This window comes from Centroberyx gerrardi, chromosome 2 (genome assembly GCF_048128805.1).
Source record: "Centroberyx gerrardi isolate f3 chromosome 2, fCenGer3.hap1.cur.20231027, whole genome shotgun sequence".
NCBI classification, from domain to species: Eukaryota; Metazoa; Chordata; class Actinopteri; order Beryciformes; family Berycidae; genus Centroberyx; species Centroberyx gerrardi.
This window is the reverse complement of record NC_135998.1, coordinates 21380131-21398199: the sequence shown is the minus strand read 5'-3', so window position 1 is coordinate 21398199 and position 18069 is coordinate 21380131. Positions and strand designations below refer to the sequence as shown.

General features: G+C 42.0%; 1 protein-coding gene across 6 annotated transcripts in view; it reads right to left on the bottom strand.

Annotated features, from left to right (window-relative positions):
• The window catches only part of ptpn13 (protein tyrosine phosphatase non-receptor type 13), a 61825-nt gene that overhangs the window by 16551 nt on the left and 27205 nt on the right, over positions 1 to 18069 (bottom strand). For 5 of the 6 annotated variants that reach the window (XM_071894906.2, XM_071894909.2, XM_071894908.2 and 2 more), the window contains exons 8-23: positions 12866 to 12958; positions 10262 to 10361; positions 8792 to 9014; positions 8577 to 8651; positions 8236 to 8410; positions 7529 to 7679; positions 7046 to 7184; positions 6698 to 6850; positions 5823 to 6005; positions 5485 to 5647; positions 3845 to 4310; positions 2978 to 3084; positions 1434 to 1493; positions 689 to 778; positions 376 to 483; positions 69 to 200 (exon numbers count right to left, since the gene is read on the bottom strand). In XM_071894906.2, coding sequence (XP_071751007.2) covers positions 69 to 200; positions 376 to 483; positions 689 to 778; positions 1434 to 1493; positions 2978 to 3084; positions 3845 to 4310; positions 5485 to 5647; positions 5823 to 6005; positions 6698 to 6850; positions 7046 to 7184; positions 7529 to 7679; positions 8236 to 8410; positions 8577 to 8651; positions 8792 to 9014; positions 10262 to 10361; positions 12866 to 12958 — 2418 coding nt within the window. The remainder of the gene's footprint in view (positions 1 to 68; positions 201 to 375; positions 484 to 688; positions 779 to 1433; positions 1494 to 2977; positions 3085 to 3844; positions 4311 to 5484; positions 5648 to 5822; positions 6006 to 6697; positions 6851 to 7045; positions 7185 to 7528; positions 7680 to 8235; positions 8411 to 8576; positions 8652 to 8791; positions 9015 to 10261; positions 10362 to 12865; positions 12959 to 18069) is intronic. The other variant, XM_071894907.2, reaches the window with a different exon arrangement.

The following is an 18069-nucleotide window of genomic DNA, read 5'->3' as shown; positions in this document are numbered from 1 at the left end:
GCTGCATCTGTCACTCATCGATCTAGAAATAAGAGATAACACAACAAGGCCCCAGGAAAGAACAATACCTTTGTAGAGCCTCTCTTTGGGCTGGGACACCACCAGTGTAATGTCGTCAGGGGCGTTTTGGAGGACATCGATAGTGGTGGCATGAGGGAGCCCTTCCAGGTTCACATCATTCACTGAGATCAGGCGGTCTCCTGCAACAACGGCATCAACTGTCACACACACTGAACACAACCAGCTGCAGCAGGACAGGGAGACTGTGAAACTGAGTCAACTTTGGCCACTGCCAGCCCTTATCACGGCTGCTGTGAAAAACAAAGGAATTGCCGTAATTTACAGAACAGATAGGGAAGAACAACACCGGCCCACCAGGTTTGAGGCAGCCGTTGACGTCAGCAGGCCCCCCGGGAGTGATGGAGCTGATGATGGTGCCCAGGTCCATGCGACCAGAGTTCTCCCCTCCTACAATCTGGAACCCTGCAGAACGCACGCGAGCACAAACACACAAAAACACACACACACATTCAAACACAAAACATCAGGTGAGAAAATGCCTGTAACACCATTTACATTACTTGTCAACTCTGACAGCTGAGAATTGGGAGTAGAGACAGTTGAGAAATGGAGCTGTTATTTTAATAAAAACGCATACATGCACACACACACACACACACACTCTTACCCAGGCCATATTTAACATCTTTCTTCAGGTTTACAGTTGTGATTTCTCTCTCTGGGGATGGTAAGGCATTGAGCTTTTTCTTCAGCGAGTCTGTATGACAAAAGGACAGAGAGCGTTCGTTACATCTACTTAAATATGAATACACAGCATTATCTCTATCGTTTCTGACTGATGTGTTACAACTGCCCTATACAGAGCTGAGAAAGCCAGGCGACCCCCTAGCCTGTATCACATAGTCATAGCGTTGGTGAAGGGATACAGGCCTCAGAGCTTTGGCATATCCACATATCACTGTCAGTGGGCCCAGGCGAGCCTCAGCCTAAACAGTGTTGCTGATGAGCGCGCTCTTCAGCACTGCTGGCTAATGGGCCTGAAAAAGAGAGGCTAAGCTAGGATAAAAGGGAAGGTCATGAGCTCGGTGCCAAGCATGAAGCTATTAAATGGTGGGACAGGGGCCAGAATGAATGTCCGCAGGCAGGAGGCACTGGGAGGAGGGAGACTATTCTGAGTTATGTAAGTCTGAATTAGATCGGAGCAGACTTTTCTGGTTTTTACATGCATACTTGGCTCTGCTACATGGTCGGCATACGGTTCAGCAGGCTTAAGAGGATCGAGAACGTTACAAATGTAAAATGAGTACAGGTGGAGTGCGGAAGGATATTTCATGCATTTACGACTTTATATACAAAGCAAAGAGTTATATCTAGGAATCTGTGGAAATGCAAGACAGGAATTTCATACGTACCATTAACAGTTAAGGAGGCTGGGGTCGAAGGCAAGCCAGAGGAACTGTGCATACTGACCCCTGGGAATAGAACAGTAGAGTAGATCAGAAAAGGTTTCTTTTTGGTTGTTTTGTCCACAAGGAGTAACTGACACCTGCAGATGCCCGCTGATCACTCAGTCTACTTTTATCTGAATATTATTAGACCATTTGGTACATAAATACAGACTAAGTGAGTAAGTAAACAAAACAAACAACAAATAAACTTAGATTTGTCCACATGGGAGATTATCAGTTAATGACAGCTATAAAATAACTTTCATTTCATTTTTGGGGTTATTAGCATTTTCTCCCTTTCCTAAATACAGCGCACCAAAGAAATGCGTCTTATGCTGCTCTTTCCTGTAATTTCAATGAGAAGGAGCTGAAAAAAACATGGCAAGTGTCTAAGGGTAAAAGCCTTTGTGTTGGAACAGCCAAACCACATTTAAACTTTGGAAACTGGGGACTACTACACATTCATAGAGAATCTTTAAGGCAAACTCCATTAAAAGGTAGTGGAAGTGGAAAAGGAAGTGAAACAAAAAATATGAAAATAGCTACAATTTACATTTCTCAGAAACAGTGTTCTATTTCTTGCCATTTCAAAAAAGAAGCCTTTTTAAGATAAAATAAAATAAAACTTTAATGATCCCCATGGGGAAATTGGGTCATTGCAGCAGCAACAGTAACAAGACACAGTACAAGTAAAAAGAATAAGAATATAGCAAATGGGGGATACTGAATCTATTACCACCCACAATTTCAACACTAGAATGTATGAATAAATTGTATGAATGAGAGTATGAAAAAACAAACTACAGTATTACAAGGGTGTGCAAAATAAAATAATAAACCAAAAAAAACAAAACACATGTATAATCAAATCTAAAAAAAAAATCTACAAACAATGTGAAATATAGTCATTATGAGATAAGTGAAAACTGGAAATAATCACAGCAATGAATTGATCAAATGTTTATGCCATACAACAATTTTTACAGACAATGTTTTACCTCAACAGTGATGGCACAGAGCCTGCTAGTAGCTAATGTTAAAAAAGGGTTAGTCTTCCTGCAGCTACAGTCCCGAACTCTCTTGTGGATCTTACTGCTTATCCTCCAGAACATACTTTGGATGATACACAGTCATCATTGTGCTAAAATTGCTAAAATTAATGTGTCAGCTGTGTTTGTTTATGTTGTTTATTTACTCAAAATTACAGTCTACAGTCTACACAATGAATTACTCAGTGGTATTCAACTTAAAATTTTCGGAATGCTTTCGTTATCTCAAGGCAGAGATAACGGCCGGAGCTACACAGAGTTACAGTCTCTTAACCGCTGTGGTAATGAAATATGATATACAGTATATGTCACCAGGTGAATGCTGTTATCTAGAGTGTCTTCCAGTACCACGACTGCATAGATTTATACTCATATATATGTTTCTATTCTCACTGTGTTAGTGCCATGCTGTACCTGTTGAACTACACATCATCATCCTACACAGGTCAACATCCTTACCTACTACATATGCTTGGCCAGCGTCCTCTATGGAAGAAGAGTCTGATTCTTTCTTGAACCTGTTGAGGCTCCAGGGTGTGCTGCTGTGGGACACTGTGCCAAATACTCTGCAGGGGAGCGAGACAGTGAAGTAGGTTAGGCTGAAAAGTAAAGGGGGACAGTGACTAAAAACTAGTCACAGCAGTATTAAAAAGAAATAAGTTGTACTAGGCTACACCAAAAACTAATTAACATTTTCTTTGACTCCGGTTCTTAGAAGCTTGTAGGTCTATTAGCATTTTACGCAAACAGAATATCAGTCATCTTCAAAAAAAAAAACACCCACAGTCTGTAAAGCTGACGCGAGAGGGAGCAACTGGCACAAAAGCACACACTGGTAGGCACAGTCACACAGAAAAACACAAACTCAGACACACAGGCACACACACACACACACAGCCCCCTAGAGGGCTAATTAGAGGCTGGAGGTAGAGTTCTGTGTGTCTCTGTGGTGTTAGGCAGAGCTATAGTCCAGGCAACACGTCCTCACTTAGTAACCCCTGTCCGGAGGAGAGCTCAGAGACTATGACACTGCAGACTATCGGCTCCACCAAGGACCCTCAAATAAGTACATGACCCCAATTCCTCAGTTAGGCTGGTAATAAGGTTGAAGAATCAAGACAAAATACATAAAACATTCCAACGCCTGCCTAATTGGATGGATAGGAAGGAATTGAAATATCAAAGAAGAAATGTGGTCTGCATTTTTCAAAATTTTATTCACAGATACTCTGTTATATATTCTGATGTATTTGGGAATTAATTTGGTTATTTAAAGTATTATTTGAACTATTTAAAGTGTTAAAATCTCTTTCTCAAACAACTCACTTGTCTTGTTGGTGTGAGATGGAGTTAGAGATGGAGTCTGTGTCGGAGCTGGCCCGGTGGTGCTGCTGGTGGTGGGAGGCCAGTTGGATGGGCTGGGCCTGGTTCAGTCCGCTGTGCGGCGGGCCGCTGTACGAACCCCCCGCCGCGACCGCCGCGACCGCCGCTCGGTGCTCCGGAGACTCCGGCATCTGGCCGAGGTTGTGGTGGGAGCGGCTCATCATCCGGGGGTTGGGATGAACCGGGGCTCCTGGGTTGAAACCTGGAAAGATGAGTTCTTCCTGGGCTAGCAGCCGACCGGACGGCGCCTTGTTGAGGGCCACCTCCGAGTAGGAGATCCTTTTCAGGTGGTCTGGGTTGGAGCGGGTCGACGAGCTGGGGGCCAGGCTGATGGAGCTCACCGCCCTCCCTATGGCGTCTCCACACCGAGGGTCCAGGGAATACTGCAGGCTGCTCAGGGGGCAGTTCTCTGGTGAACAAGAAGGGAAATGACTTAGTTTAAAAATACTTAAATATAAAAATGTTCTTTCTCTGCAACAACAAACACTGACGGTTATGTCTCTCCATACTCTCTATGGAGGAAAGAATCAGCTGTAATTACAAATAAATGGGCAGAGAAATCTGTCAATAAGTAAATGAAAAAAAGAAATCTGAACATAATTCAGTAAATAAATGAGTAAACCAAAAATAAATAATGCATTTCCATATTCAATTATTTTCCTACTCCTTTGTTGCAGTATTTATTTATTTATTTCCTTACCCATAATATGCAAACAAGAGTTTCAGTGGGTGTGGTGTCCGACAAAAAATGTAGGCGGGGAAATTCCAAAGAATTAAGGAGTTGACATCTGTGTCAGCTAGCAGCAGACTGAAGTTATTGTCTATAGAAAAGCAGGTAATCAGGGCGAGCATCTATGAGCATATCTCATAGCTAAATCTCTTTATAGTCTGGATTTAGCTACAGTAATCACCATAGCAAATGGCCTGGCCAGTCTCCTTGGCAGTGGTCAACTTATAGTCGAATAGTTAAGCAGAATAGTTAAACAGCTAAATAGTTAAGCGGGACTTGATGTTTGTTGCAGACAAAGTTTTTGTTTTTTTTATCAGCCAAGTAAGGCAAATCCAATCAAGCACTGCACCATGAAAATGATCAACCAACAGACATGCGTTTGACTGACACAGCATCATTATCATAGTAGGGAGATTAAATAAATAGGAAATGTAAAAAAAAAAAAAGGGGAAATAAATGACTATACAGATCATTTTTCTTAATGCACTGTCTTGCTCATTTATGCTCACTGTTATTTATTTATATTTATTTGTATGTATTTCCAGATTTCTATGCATTTTATGTATATTTTTTAATTTTTCCATTTATATATTTTTTAGGTATAGATAGATTAATTTATTTATTTCTAATTATGGCTGATTCTGTCCTCCATAACTCCGTCTTTTTGACCTTGTTTACACTAATAAAATATGTGACATTTCACATTTGTTGTTTGGTAGGCCCAAGCTAGATTCATCTTCATCTCAGAGAATACAAGAGTAACTGCTGACAGGCCAGATGCTCACATCTGTCTGAGCCTGTCCACTCGGCTGTGTGGAGGGCTATTCTGTGTGGTTGCTCACTTGATTCCTACCTAGGTCCTGCAGCTCCTGGTTGCTCTGGCGGGCTTTCATCTGCAGGTGGAACTTGTGCTGATCAGAGCAGAGCTGTAGCAGGTACTGACAGGTCTTGTTGCTGTCTGTCTGGAACAGGTGCTTGATCCCATCCGACGTGTTCTGGAGGCAAATCTTCTTTTTCTTCAGGAAGACACACAAAAAATTTCAATGAAGGTGAGGGGCTAAATCGGTTTTTATTTCACCATCATGTGCCATAGTTTTATTTATGATACTGCTAAAACATACAGAGGGTGCAGCTGTACAATTTGGGCTATAGGAATATACATTTTTCATATATTCAGGGACAAGTACGTACTGTAAAGGAAATCTTCTTAGTCTCCCTCCAGGGGAACCTTAGTACTGGGGTACGATTTCCATTAAGGACCTCAAAGATGAGCACCCCCTTGGAGTAGACCCCCAGCATGATGCCTGTCTGGGACCTCTTCTCAGGAAGCACCCGGTGGAAGTGGACCCCGTACTCTGTCAGCCTCTGGCTCACCTTTGGGAGAAACAATACCGGGAGACTTACACTCTGGAATATACACGGCATGTGGATCGATGGTAGGGATATGAATCTCTCCTTCTCAGACTGATTAAATATGAATATCAATTCGATATCGATTCAATACAGGAAAGAAGTCTTTGAGCAGGTCAACGATTTAATATGATTACATACATTTTTTATTTGATCTCATAGGATATGATTCGATAACATTTGATTCCATTTGCATGAAGAGCAATGCAGAGCTTACTTTATTAAGCATTAGCATGGTAATGTCTTTAGCATTAGCTGCAGGAAAAAGCACCGACTGCAATTAGCAGATTTATTAGGTGCAAATTTTACGATGATACATAATGTACCTTTTATATTTCTCTGGAGCTTGACAACAAAAATGAACTTCTCAATTTATCCTACATTCTTTCATCAATGGTAAAATTTGACCCAATGCTAGAAATATGAAAATCTTTCATTCCACCCCACAACAATGAAACAAAGGATGGCGCTAATTAGTCCTTTTCATTATTTTTGTTGGAAAATATCTAAACACTTACAGTTGTCCCTTTACTTTTACTTGACAAATACTCTGTCAGCTAACATTTAAATTAAGTAACTTCAAATTGAGGAAAATATTTCAGTACTCTTTCTATCTCTGCTTGAAGTCATGGTTCCAATCCCTTCGTCTCACTGACCTTGAGGAACTCAAACTCTGCCTCTGACTCCGAGGCTCCATAATAGTTGCTGTGGAGTTTAGGCAGCTCCTCCTTGATGGCACTCTGCTCCAGCTTATCCAGGACAGACACTGGCAGGTAGTACTCCAGTCTGAAGTAGGTCTTCCCATGGAGCTGTAGCACACAGATCATCAACATGATTTTTATCATCAATTTGCCATTTGATAAAGTTAAATTTAATAAGACCAAAATTAAACTTAATAAAAAATTTTTTAATATTTTGCATGAGTGAAATCAACACTTCTCATTCTAGATTCAGATTTTGAGTGAAAGTCTTAGCATTTGATTGATAACCCACAGACATAATACCTCAGCTTGGTAGTCACTGAATTCAGCCTGCAGAGCCAGCGAGGCCAGGAGCATGGCGCTCTCCGTGTCACAGCGCATCCTCTCCTCCAAGATATCCTTCCTCAGCTGTAGGTAGTACTGGTGTTTGGTCATGGCATGCCTGTTGTCAACAGACATTTCAGCAGATGTTATAACATCATGCAATTAAGGACGCCAAGAATATATTGCCGATGATCATCTTCCACTCAGTATGCCAACAACCGAGCCCGTTGCTCTGTAACTCTCACTGAAACCCAGACGATGACAGCACAATGATTAAATGTCACTTTATCCATAAGATTTCAGCAAAATTTTTTTTTTGCATTTCTGCTTTATTAGACAGTAGAGAGAGGAAAGACAGGGCAGAGAGAGGGGATGACATGCAACATGCATTAACCTTAATGGTACGCGTTCTACCGGTTGAGACGCCCCAGGTTTCAGCTAATTACAACCTATGGTTCTTACTGTATGAGGGTGACATCATCAAGGAAGAATTTGATGCGCAAGAACAGGTTAAAAGGCACATCGGCTTTCTTCTTCTTAGGCTCCTCCTTCCACCCGTCTGGTGCAACTTTGGACAGTTTGGCATCAGGATCGACGAAGAAAAACTCATTATCTGCGGAGGATAGATAGGTGGGGTGGGGGTGAGGGGGAATCAACCAATGATGGTTCGCTGCTAGCAACCACATGAGTTATGCATCTTTAATGAAGCATCAGGTGGAGAAAATAACAACCTAATTAAAATTCAAACCCTGTAAACATCATTAGCTTCTGCTCATGGTAGTAATCCTATCAATCTACACAATTTCTAATATGTTTGGTAATTGATCTTAAAGTATAGATCTAAGAAGGAAAGAGATATATATATATTTAAATTGAATGGCATAGAATTTAATAGATAGATATAGACAGATATAATGAAGGCACAAACGCAACACATGTAAGCACACACCCATCCGTACACACACACACACTGTCCCAAACCTTTTGTAGCTCTCCCGCCTAACTGTTCAATTTACTGTCTACTCAATTCCTTTGGTCCCTTTCCCTACTTACCCATCCCCTACATGCATGTACACACACACACACACACACACACACACATACACACACACACACACACACGCAGCACAGGAGACATACACAGATGCCAACAGAGATCCTTTCCAGACCTTTGAGGTATGCCAGGCCAAATAGATGGTGCTCCACCAGCCCCACATGGGCAACCACCATATCTAGAACATCTTTACACACGGCCTTGATGTCACAGCTCAGCTCCAGCTTCTGGCTATTCAGCAGCACCACGCCCACCTTCCTCTGCACTTCCTCCGCCTTACCACGCTTCTGCTGGACGGAAAGGGGAAAGGAGGAGGGGGAGGGAAAGAATGAGGAGGGGTATGGAAGAGAGTAAGAAATGAAACATGAGAAAAAAGTGGTTTCTATGACAAGACAATAGATATATTAGTTCCATAGCAGCCAAACTTGTTTACAGAACATAAATTTACAGCCTCACCATTATCGAAGAGGGAACAGTTAAGGCAACACAGGGCTCACTGGTCATCTTCGCAAACTCAGGTCCGTAGAAGTTCTGCAGTTGGTGTAAAGATGAAAACGCACGGTCACAGAAAGAAGTTTTATTCTAACAACACCTTAAGTTGACAAAGATTTTTTCCCGCTCCTTTGGGCATCCTAGTCTTTCATTTCAAGTCATAGAATGTTCGTTTATACCTTGGGTTTGCGGTGTGGGGGTGGTAGCGTAGAGGTGTTGAGTGGGTCCCGGAGGTCCAGCATGGAGGTGCGCGACGGTGGCAGCGGGTCATCTGTGGGGTAGAAGGTGGCCCTGGACAACCTGTTGGCCAGGTGGGCCTGGAGCCGCTGGACCTCCTCCTCCTGCCTCTGGAGGAGCAGCTCAGCTCCGGCCAGACCTTCGTCAGCTGCCCCTTCATACTGCCTACAGAGGAAAGAGAAGGAGAGCGCTGACACATGCTTGTCACTTTCATGTTATTTGTCCATGATGCACTTAAAACAGGAGTTCAGTCTGATGTGGCTGCACATAGTAAGCCCTCTCTCGACAGAAACTGAGGTGGCTTCTTCTTTTTGTGCCTACAATGGTTGGTGGATGCTCTCTTAACTCTATAAAGAAATTATTTTAGCAAGAGGGGAAACGTGTTACGCAAGACAGAGTGTGTTTACACACAAAAAACACCAAATACTAGATGATGTCCTTGCTTTTAACATCAGGGGCAAAAGCTGCTTTGTGCTGCTGTCAAAACAGTAGGGGGGGCAGATTGAAAACATGGTTTTTCTGTAAGCAGGCATAGCAACAGCAGGCAGTTCTGGTCTGTTATGCCAGAGATTAAAGAGATAGAGATTGCTGAATGTGATTTTCACATTAGATGACCTCACTGGGGAGGCATGGGGCTGACCCTGCTGTGCCACACCAGCTGTGTGTGGCCCAGAGGACCGAACGGGACAGCTTAGTCTGTGGCCTTCTGTGCCCTGCGGGGGGGCTTGGCTCTGTGGTGCAAATGGAAACACACACACACACACAACGCCATGCAGGAGGGCAGGTGGGGAAATTTAGCCACACACATCTCCCACAATTATAAAATCACCCTTACAATTCCCCATCAGTGCAGCCAGAAGGCCACAGAACACCTGTTACAGTCATTACGGAGGCTGAATTACCTGTTGGAAAAACAGGGATGCCGGGGAGTTCCTTAACTCTACACACACACACACACACACACACACACACACACACACACACACACACACACACACACACACACACACACACACACACACACACACACACACACCTTACAGGACACCTAAGAATACCCTGAACATACATGAATAGGTGAAAACAACATGAACCAGTTGATTTATCCACTAGGCTAAACTCTCAGCTAATTTCCTTCAAAACCTGTCTAAAGCACCGTCAGTTCAAAGTGAATACTTGTTCCATTGATTCAAGACCTGTAACCTGTGTGAAGATGTATGTATGGAGCTATAGGATGAGAGACACAGAGGTCTGCTGGGTCTGTACCATGCATGGGGGGACAGGAATGTAGATAGATCAACTAACTGCTGAAGGAAGGCTGCTTGGGGTAAACGCATAACACTGGTGTCTGTATTGTTATATAGTAACCTGTATATGTGGCATGTGTGTGTGTGTGTGTGTGTGTGTGGTACCTGTGCCTGTGTGCATTGTGGCTGGTCAGCGACAGGGCATCGTGTTCAGAAGAAAGGGCCACCTGGGAGCTGTACCTCCTCACCTCCTCTGGTTTCTTAGCTGGAGGTGACACGAGAGCATTAGCTTCACACACACACATACACACACACAGAGGAGTGAATGCCACATGTATCCACATGTACACAATGAAACACATCTCTCCAGACGCATCCACCCACACAGTTGTGCGAATGTGCATGCATGAACATGTGTCAACAGAGGTGGAGTAGTTGCATTGAAATCAAGTCAAATGACTCATAAATGGAATCACCACTGTGTTGAAATGATCTAAAAAACATAACCACTTCTTTTCAGTCAAACATATTGCCTATAGATTCATGCTACACAGTAACAAGAGTGTTAACAAGATGGTGATTAAGCGTATTGAATCAACAGACATGCTGGAACAATTGCCCACCTAGCACATGAAGAGCGTTGTCATGTTTTAAAAGTGATGAGTCATGTTTTACTTGAAGAAAATGGAAAAAACCTTTATTCTTGGCACGTTTAAGGTGTTTCAACCATTTCCAAATGAAACCGGCCCTGTGATCAGCAGAATGTCTGACCTACATTTACAGCTGTGCCAGCTCAATGTCAAGCTCTTGTGCAACAGTGTAACCCGTGGTATCAAAATGGATGGTGTTCATGGGGGCATGGGTGTTAGGTCAACTTTTAATAAATATGTGTTTTTGGTCTGTGCTAGCTCTGTCGGCAATACTAATAATTTTACAACTTGAATTATGCACCTTCTGTAAATTAGTATTAATACACTCAAACAACAACAACAACAACGGATCAGTCTTGTGCACACCAGTAATGCCCTTTCTATTTTCATCAAAATTAGGTTTTTATAAAAAAAATGAAAAATTTGAATAATTTCTCCATTCAAGCTTTGTTCAGTGGTCCCAGAGTAATGTTGGGCAGCCTAAGCCTCATTAAATGAACCAATTAAAAAAGTAAAACATTTTTAAACATACGTGCATCATTGTGTTTTTATCTGAGTATAAAGACATAGTCATTACTTATGTTACTATAGAGCACAAAATGACACAAATGTGATTCCAGATGAAATTCAACAAGAAATTTAATTGTGTTATTTGCACAATCTGGAACTACTCACAAAGCCTTTTCAAACCAGTGTAACTTCAGTCTTTTCCCACTACACAACGTTTCAGCCTCAGGAATTATGGTCATGTTCTATAATGTTCATAATTTATTAAATCCTATTTGGTACAACTACCTCATGGTTGGACTACACTAGTCACTGCACTTAGGGACACACATCACCCTCCTTCACAGCAGGAACTACACCGCATGCCAAGTTGCCTGAATGAGTGATTGAATGTTGAATAAATATTTGTATAGATATCATAAGCCTTGCATTGTTCCTTTTCACTGTATGTCAAGTGCTGTTGTCCTTGTACCTTCTGTTAGTATGTAACTGTTACTATAAGTTGTCAACATCTCTACAATAATGACACCTATAACTACTGTAAATGTACATTTATCATTTATTATGCTTTTCAATTAATGTCATTGTTGACCAGGCTATAATTGGATCACAATCTTTTCTCTGTTTCTTTAAACCAGACATGAATAGCTTAACCAACTCTTATTTCTTAGAAGAAGGGAATTGGTTTCCGCTGGTAGACCATATGCCTCCTCTCCATTAACTCTGTTCAACCAGACTGGGGCTAGAAATGGAATGGTATAATTTTCTTTCTACAGTGGGATTTGAAAATAATAAAAGCACCTTCAATTATTAATTAGAACTAAAGTGAAATAAAAACAGACAATTGACAGTTTCATTCTAATTCTTTACCCATTCGTTTCATTGTGAAACATAGAAATGTAATACTGCTGACTATCAAATAACTGAATTCTGCAAAAACCTTTCTCTGATAAGCTATGCAGGAAAGTGATGCCTCTACTTGCAGAGATCTTTGCATAAGTTTGGCTTCTTTGTGACATGCAGCTATCTGGGCCAAATCCTCATGTGTAAGCTAGACAGGTTCTCAGGACAGTCATCCCGACTTTCCTGGCTTTGAGCAGGACATGCCACAACATGGCTAAACTCTGGCCAGTGGAGACAAGGCACAATTGTTGTCTTATGCAATCGCAAAAGTGGCAATCAGCCCAATGAATGGAGATAGAATGTTTTCCTCTTGTCTGATTAAACTCTATTGTGGTGTGCATATTATCGGCACCACTGCTCTGGACAAACAAGTTTTTAGTTATTTTGAAAATATAGGCTACTTTTAGTCGTCTCTGCTTTAATTCTGCTGCATACACATAACCATGCCTAATTAGGAGGTAGGGGAGAAAGAAGGAAAAACCACTTACCACAATATTGTCTTGGCATTCATTTGAGTGGCCAACATGAATCTGATTTCTCATCATTCAGAGTTGTACAGGGCCAGTATTTCAATGTATTTAGCCTAATTTGATGATGCATGAGTATGCAGATACAGATCACATTGCGCAAGGTGCAACACAATGACGCACATGCCTCAATGAAAACAACAACGATGATGGAACATGGCTTCCTCAGCAGCTTCATCTACCTTGTCTGTAGTCTGGGTCAGAGGAGGTGACTGAGGGGCTCTCGCTGGATGAGCTGTAATCACTGTGGTACCTCTGGTGGGTGTGGAGAGGATCTGAGGGAAGAGAAAGACCATCAGCCCGTGTTTTAAAATCACATGATATGAACAATGTAGGAGGAAAAGAAAATGTCGGTGGAGTTATGAAAATGTATCAAACATAACCTTCATGCATACAGGACAACTTAAAATTCATCATGCAGACTTAAATTTCTGATTGCATTTATTTGCCATTTTCTTTGCGAGGGCTCTTAAAGGGTAAATTTTACTTCTGCGTCGAACCTCCGCTGTACCGATGGCGTAGACACAGCATAGCCTGCAGAGGCTGCCGCCGTAGCTTACATGCACCTCTCCAAAACTGTAACTACGCGTAGGGCGACGCAAGACCGCAAGAACTTCGTATTTCCTCTTACTTATTTCCTCTTATATTGCAAATATATTGATTTGTAGGACACTTCATCCCCAAATTCTAAAGAGTACCAGATGTCACTGAATTCATGGTGAGAAAATATCCGACAACACGAGCTTCAGAGAATGTAAACACTACTACTTCTTCTGTTAGTACTTCCATGTTAACAAAGCATGCCACTGCAGTCTAGTGTTTCGGTGGAGTATGTGCACAATCACCAACGCAGAACCATAAATACTTGCGCCGCCATGGGCGTCTATGCTGTTGCTACGCTGGCAATTTGACGCAGAAGTATAATTTCCCCTTAAGTTGGAGCCGTTTCTTTTTACATGTCCCCCAAAAAACAACTTTACAGAAAAGTTGTGTGTATTTCTATGGGACATGAACAGAGTACCAGGGAGCCCGCTAGAATTAACTGAAAAGCTCCACAATTTGTGGTGACTGAGCAGCAACAGATTTCCTTTCACAGGACTATCTTTATCCAAATCTTACTTAGCCTGATGGCAAACCAAAACCTAGAGACTGAGACACACAAATAAGTTACAAGTCATGCTGTGGGTAACCAAACATGACGGAAAGCGCCATTGACATCATCACAAGTATGTACAAGCATGCTGGCTGTCAGGTTAGGGAGCTTCTTGTGGACGATTTAATCTTTTGTCTGGCTCGACTGGGTAAACAACAGCATTGGAAAAGTACAGGCCAAGTTACCCCAACTGTTTACTTTCATCTTTAACCAATGCTTAAGAAACCTCAGTGATGGGTAGAAATGCAGACATAACATAGGATCGCAACATTAACAATATTCTAAATGGTATGAATCAAGACCAAAGCATTGCCAAATGTATCAGGCCTTCATCTGCGTTGTACACAGAACTTGAAAGTCCTGCTCCCGAGTATCAGTCTCAGCTACATAGCTTGGATAAATGGCATTCCCCAGTCAGAAGAGTTCCTTTGTACAACAGGTTTCACCCTGTTATTTTGTGGCTCTCCTATGTAAACATCTTAAGTAAGAAGCATTGTGGGCCAGCGGCAATGATGATCTTATTGAGTGGGAGGACTGGTCAAACTGTCACCCGAAATAGTTTCCCATCTTCCAGTGGTTGGTCAGTGAGTCATGAGTTCCTTGGGAGAACAGTGTCATGTGTTACAGTATAGGTAACATGAAGAGCCGTCCTTTCTGTGTGAGTTACAGTGATTTGCAAACTGTCTTAACGCCACACACGTATGCCAAGGTACGAACACACGCAAGATCACACACACACACACATACACATACACATACACATACAGGCAGACACACGTGCACAGATACCAACACGTGCACAATCATCTGACCTTTAGTAGGAGCACTGACAAGAAGGCCGATTGATGCCTCTGCCATTTATGCTGCTAATAATGTTGTTACAATCAACATAAAGAGACGACCAAGGTGAATCAAGGAAGATAATTAAAGAGAAGTAAACATCAAAGCCATTTCTCCCTCATGGACAGCCCACCACTATCAACAGGATTTGGGTTTTTTCCACAGGGGCTCATTAAAATCTGTGTTTATGATCTGACCAGAACTTGACAGGAAAGGGATGATGCAGATTGACGGGGAGCAGCAACAGGAAGACTGGTAAAAAAAATACTGAAGAAGAAAAAAACAAATCATCCAAATATAGATGATGGGCAGACAGTCATTCCTCATTCCGAGCAGTGAAGGGCCATTATGAGTTACAAAGCAGAGTCCATTTCATAATGACTCAGAGGTCATGGTGAACCACACTTCATACAGAATGTGCTGGTAACATCCGTCCGTCTGTGTGTGTCTGTGTGTGTGTGTGTGTGTGTGTGGGTGTCCACAATTCTACTGACAAGTCTGGAACAGTCTCCTCCCAAATCCCCATGAATTTATAGTACTTTGTGATTAAAATGATTCAGAATCCATCAATTCTGAGTCTATTAATTACATTTAATTCTGAGGCTACTCTTTTAAATCGCCCCTTAAAACTCATTTCTTTGGCCTTGCTTTCATGTAATCATTTATCTTAAGTGTCTTTTATTTGTTTTAGTCATTCCTGTCCTTTTTATTTCTTCTGGTGTCATGTTGTATTTATTTCCATCTTGTGCCATTTCTTTTTTGTTTTTAGGTGAAGCTCTTTGTAAACTCAGTTTTTAGATATGCGCTATATGAAGTTAATAACAATAATAACAACAATAAGAACATGAATGACCACACACTAACATTTAATTGGGTAATTACATCAATTTAAACCAAATCAGTGCTTGTTACGAAACTCTGAATAACCCTAACAGAGATCCTAACCCTCCAACATCCCAGCAGTGTTTTGGGGGATTTAGTTTATCACTGTCTTAACTCTAATATTGCATTAAAAGAACATTGATCTTACATTAAAAAAAGCACAAAAAAAACCCAAAAGTCTAATCACTGTCCTGGAAACTGCCAGGCTCTTTTAGTGTCTCACAGTCCTCCTGAGTGCATATAGATCCTTTCCAGGTGCTTCCTCCCTGAATCTGTCTCTCACACTCTCCAAACCTCCAAACACCCGAGGACAGCATTTGGTCATTCAGTCTCTCTAATGGATTTCATAATAAATGGTGTGAGCGAGTACGATACTTGAGCTTATGTTTCAGGCTTGAGACCCTGTTCAAATCTATCCGATGTGTACACCAGAACTGGGCACTAGAACGCATCAGAAATGAAGAAAAACTGCTGTGAAGATCTGCTGTCAGTGAGGCAGGTGGAGTAACTTGAATCTGCATGCAAAAAGGCAGGTCCTGGTTTAGCCATCAGTGTCTAATGTGGGTGTCGGTTAGTCTCAGTTACTCCGAGGGTTGAATCATAACATTCAGACACACATCCCGTCCCGTGCAAACCTGCGATCAACATTTCATCATGAACTCAAACACCTACCTTAAAGCAACGGAGGCAAAGAGGGACGGAGAGAGACACCGTAACTAAGGCGGACAGATTAACGGCAAGATCTCGCTGATGGTGTGAACGCTTGACGAGAGGGAGCAAGAGAGGGGGCGAGTATAGGATGACTCAGGTAAACATGTACTAATGTTCCTTCTTTGTACTCCTCCCTGCTGGTTGTGGCTGTTTATTGCCCAGGAAGCATAAAATGTGAAGAGTTGGAGAATGGAAAGAGACAAAGGATACACATACATTATTCCACTCTTCCACATTAAGGGGTAAAGTCAGTAAGCAGCAAGCACACACACACACACACACACACACACACACACACACACACACACAGGCTCAAACACATACACACGTACACACACGTCCAGCAAGAGAGGAGGATTTTACTCATTGTCAGCAGATGTTGTTTTGGATTTGATTAAACAAGTGCACCTATTGAGGCTTTGCCAGCAGCAGACCGGGGGCCCATTCATACTTTAATGCTACAACTGCCTTCCTACCAATCTCCACCGTGACTCTTTCCCCATTCTAGAGGGTCACAGACTAGCTGGAAAAACACTCTTGCACTCTTTTACAGTGGGAAAACCCCTTTTCCTCAGCACAATTAATGCTGCTTGCGTCTATCTGCCTGCTTCCTTTCCCTGCTCCCTTTTCCTTCTCTCCTCACTCCCTCTTCTATGTCCCCGTTTCTTCTTCCCCTCTCCTTGATTCTTCCCTGCAGAATTGCCGCTTTGGTACACTCTTTCTGTGAGTGCACAAGCAGCCTGCATAAGCTACGGCCTTTAGGGGTGCTCAAGCTGAGAACAGACACAAACGCAGACCCTGAGGTTATTTACAGTCTGGTGGTCCCGGGGAGAAAGGAGGAACTCCCACCAAAACATATGCTAAAGTGCATAGTGATAGCTTTACTGCAACTCAGCATTTCTTCCAAGTTTACCTGATCCAGCAGAAAACCAGATACAGATACACATTCCAGATATGTAGATTTTGTGAAAATTGTATTTAAAGTCCATAGGATGTATGAAATAAACAATATGTACTGAGGCAAGATTATATTATATATTATATTTAGTAAATGTCTGCACTGCTTATGTAGCCTACATTTAGAATGATTGACTGCTTAAAGAATTCCTCCGGTGTTGGTAAAAGTTAGCTTCATTTTCCAGATTTTTTACCTTTAGATAGAATAAATATTTTAGAAGTCCTGCATTTCAAAAGCGTTGTAGCGTCACATTATTCCACACTGACTATTTTCAGGCGAATCAACACTCTTTCACAGCTGAATGGCTTGAAGTAACTGTGCAGGATGTTGGCGATTGAAGAGAAGTGCCGTGTAAGACAGGACATCCAATCTAAACAAACCCAACTTCACAGGTGAAAGCATGGGTGAAAGCAGAAAGTAAGCGTGTGCAATGATTTGAAAAAAGCAGAACTGTCTGGAACTACTTTTCATTTACAAATAAAATACAATATGCTTTTATACTATACTACTATTTTATGCTTACATCTTCAACCCATAAATCTTCACCATGGATTACATTGCTACACATCTCCGAAGTTTGGATTTGATATCGTAAGTGACAAACAATATCATGAATGGGATAAAAAGTAGGGAACACCAGTCTGATTTGAGTCTGACACCAACACCAGGGGAATCCTTTAACGCAAAGAGGAAGAGGTTCAGGTGGGGTTTGATCAAAATGGATCATAATGACTCGTGAAGTAAACCTAAAGGCCAAGAGCTTTCTACAAAGGCCGCATGAACACTCGCTAATCACAGTTTCCTGCTGCAGCCTTTGAAGTCAACAAACCAAACTGTAATAT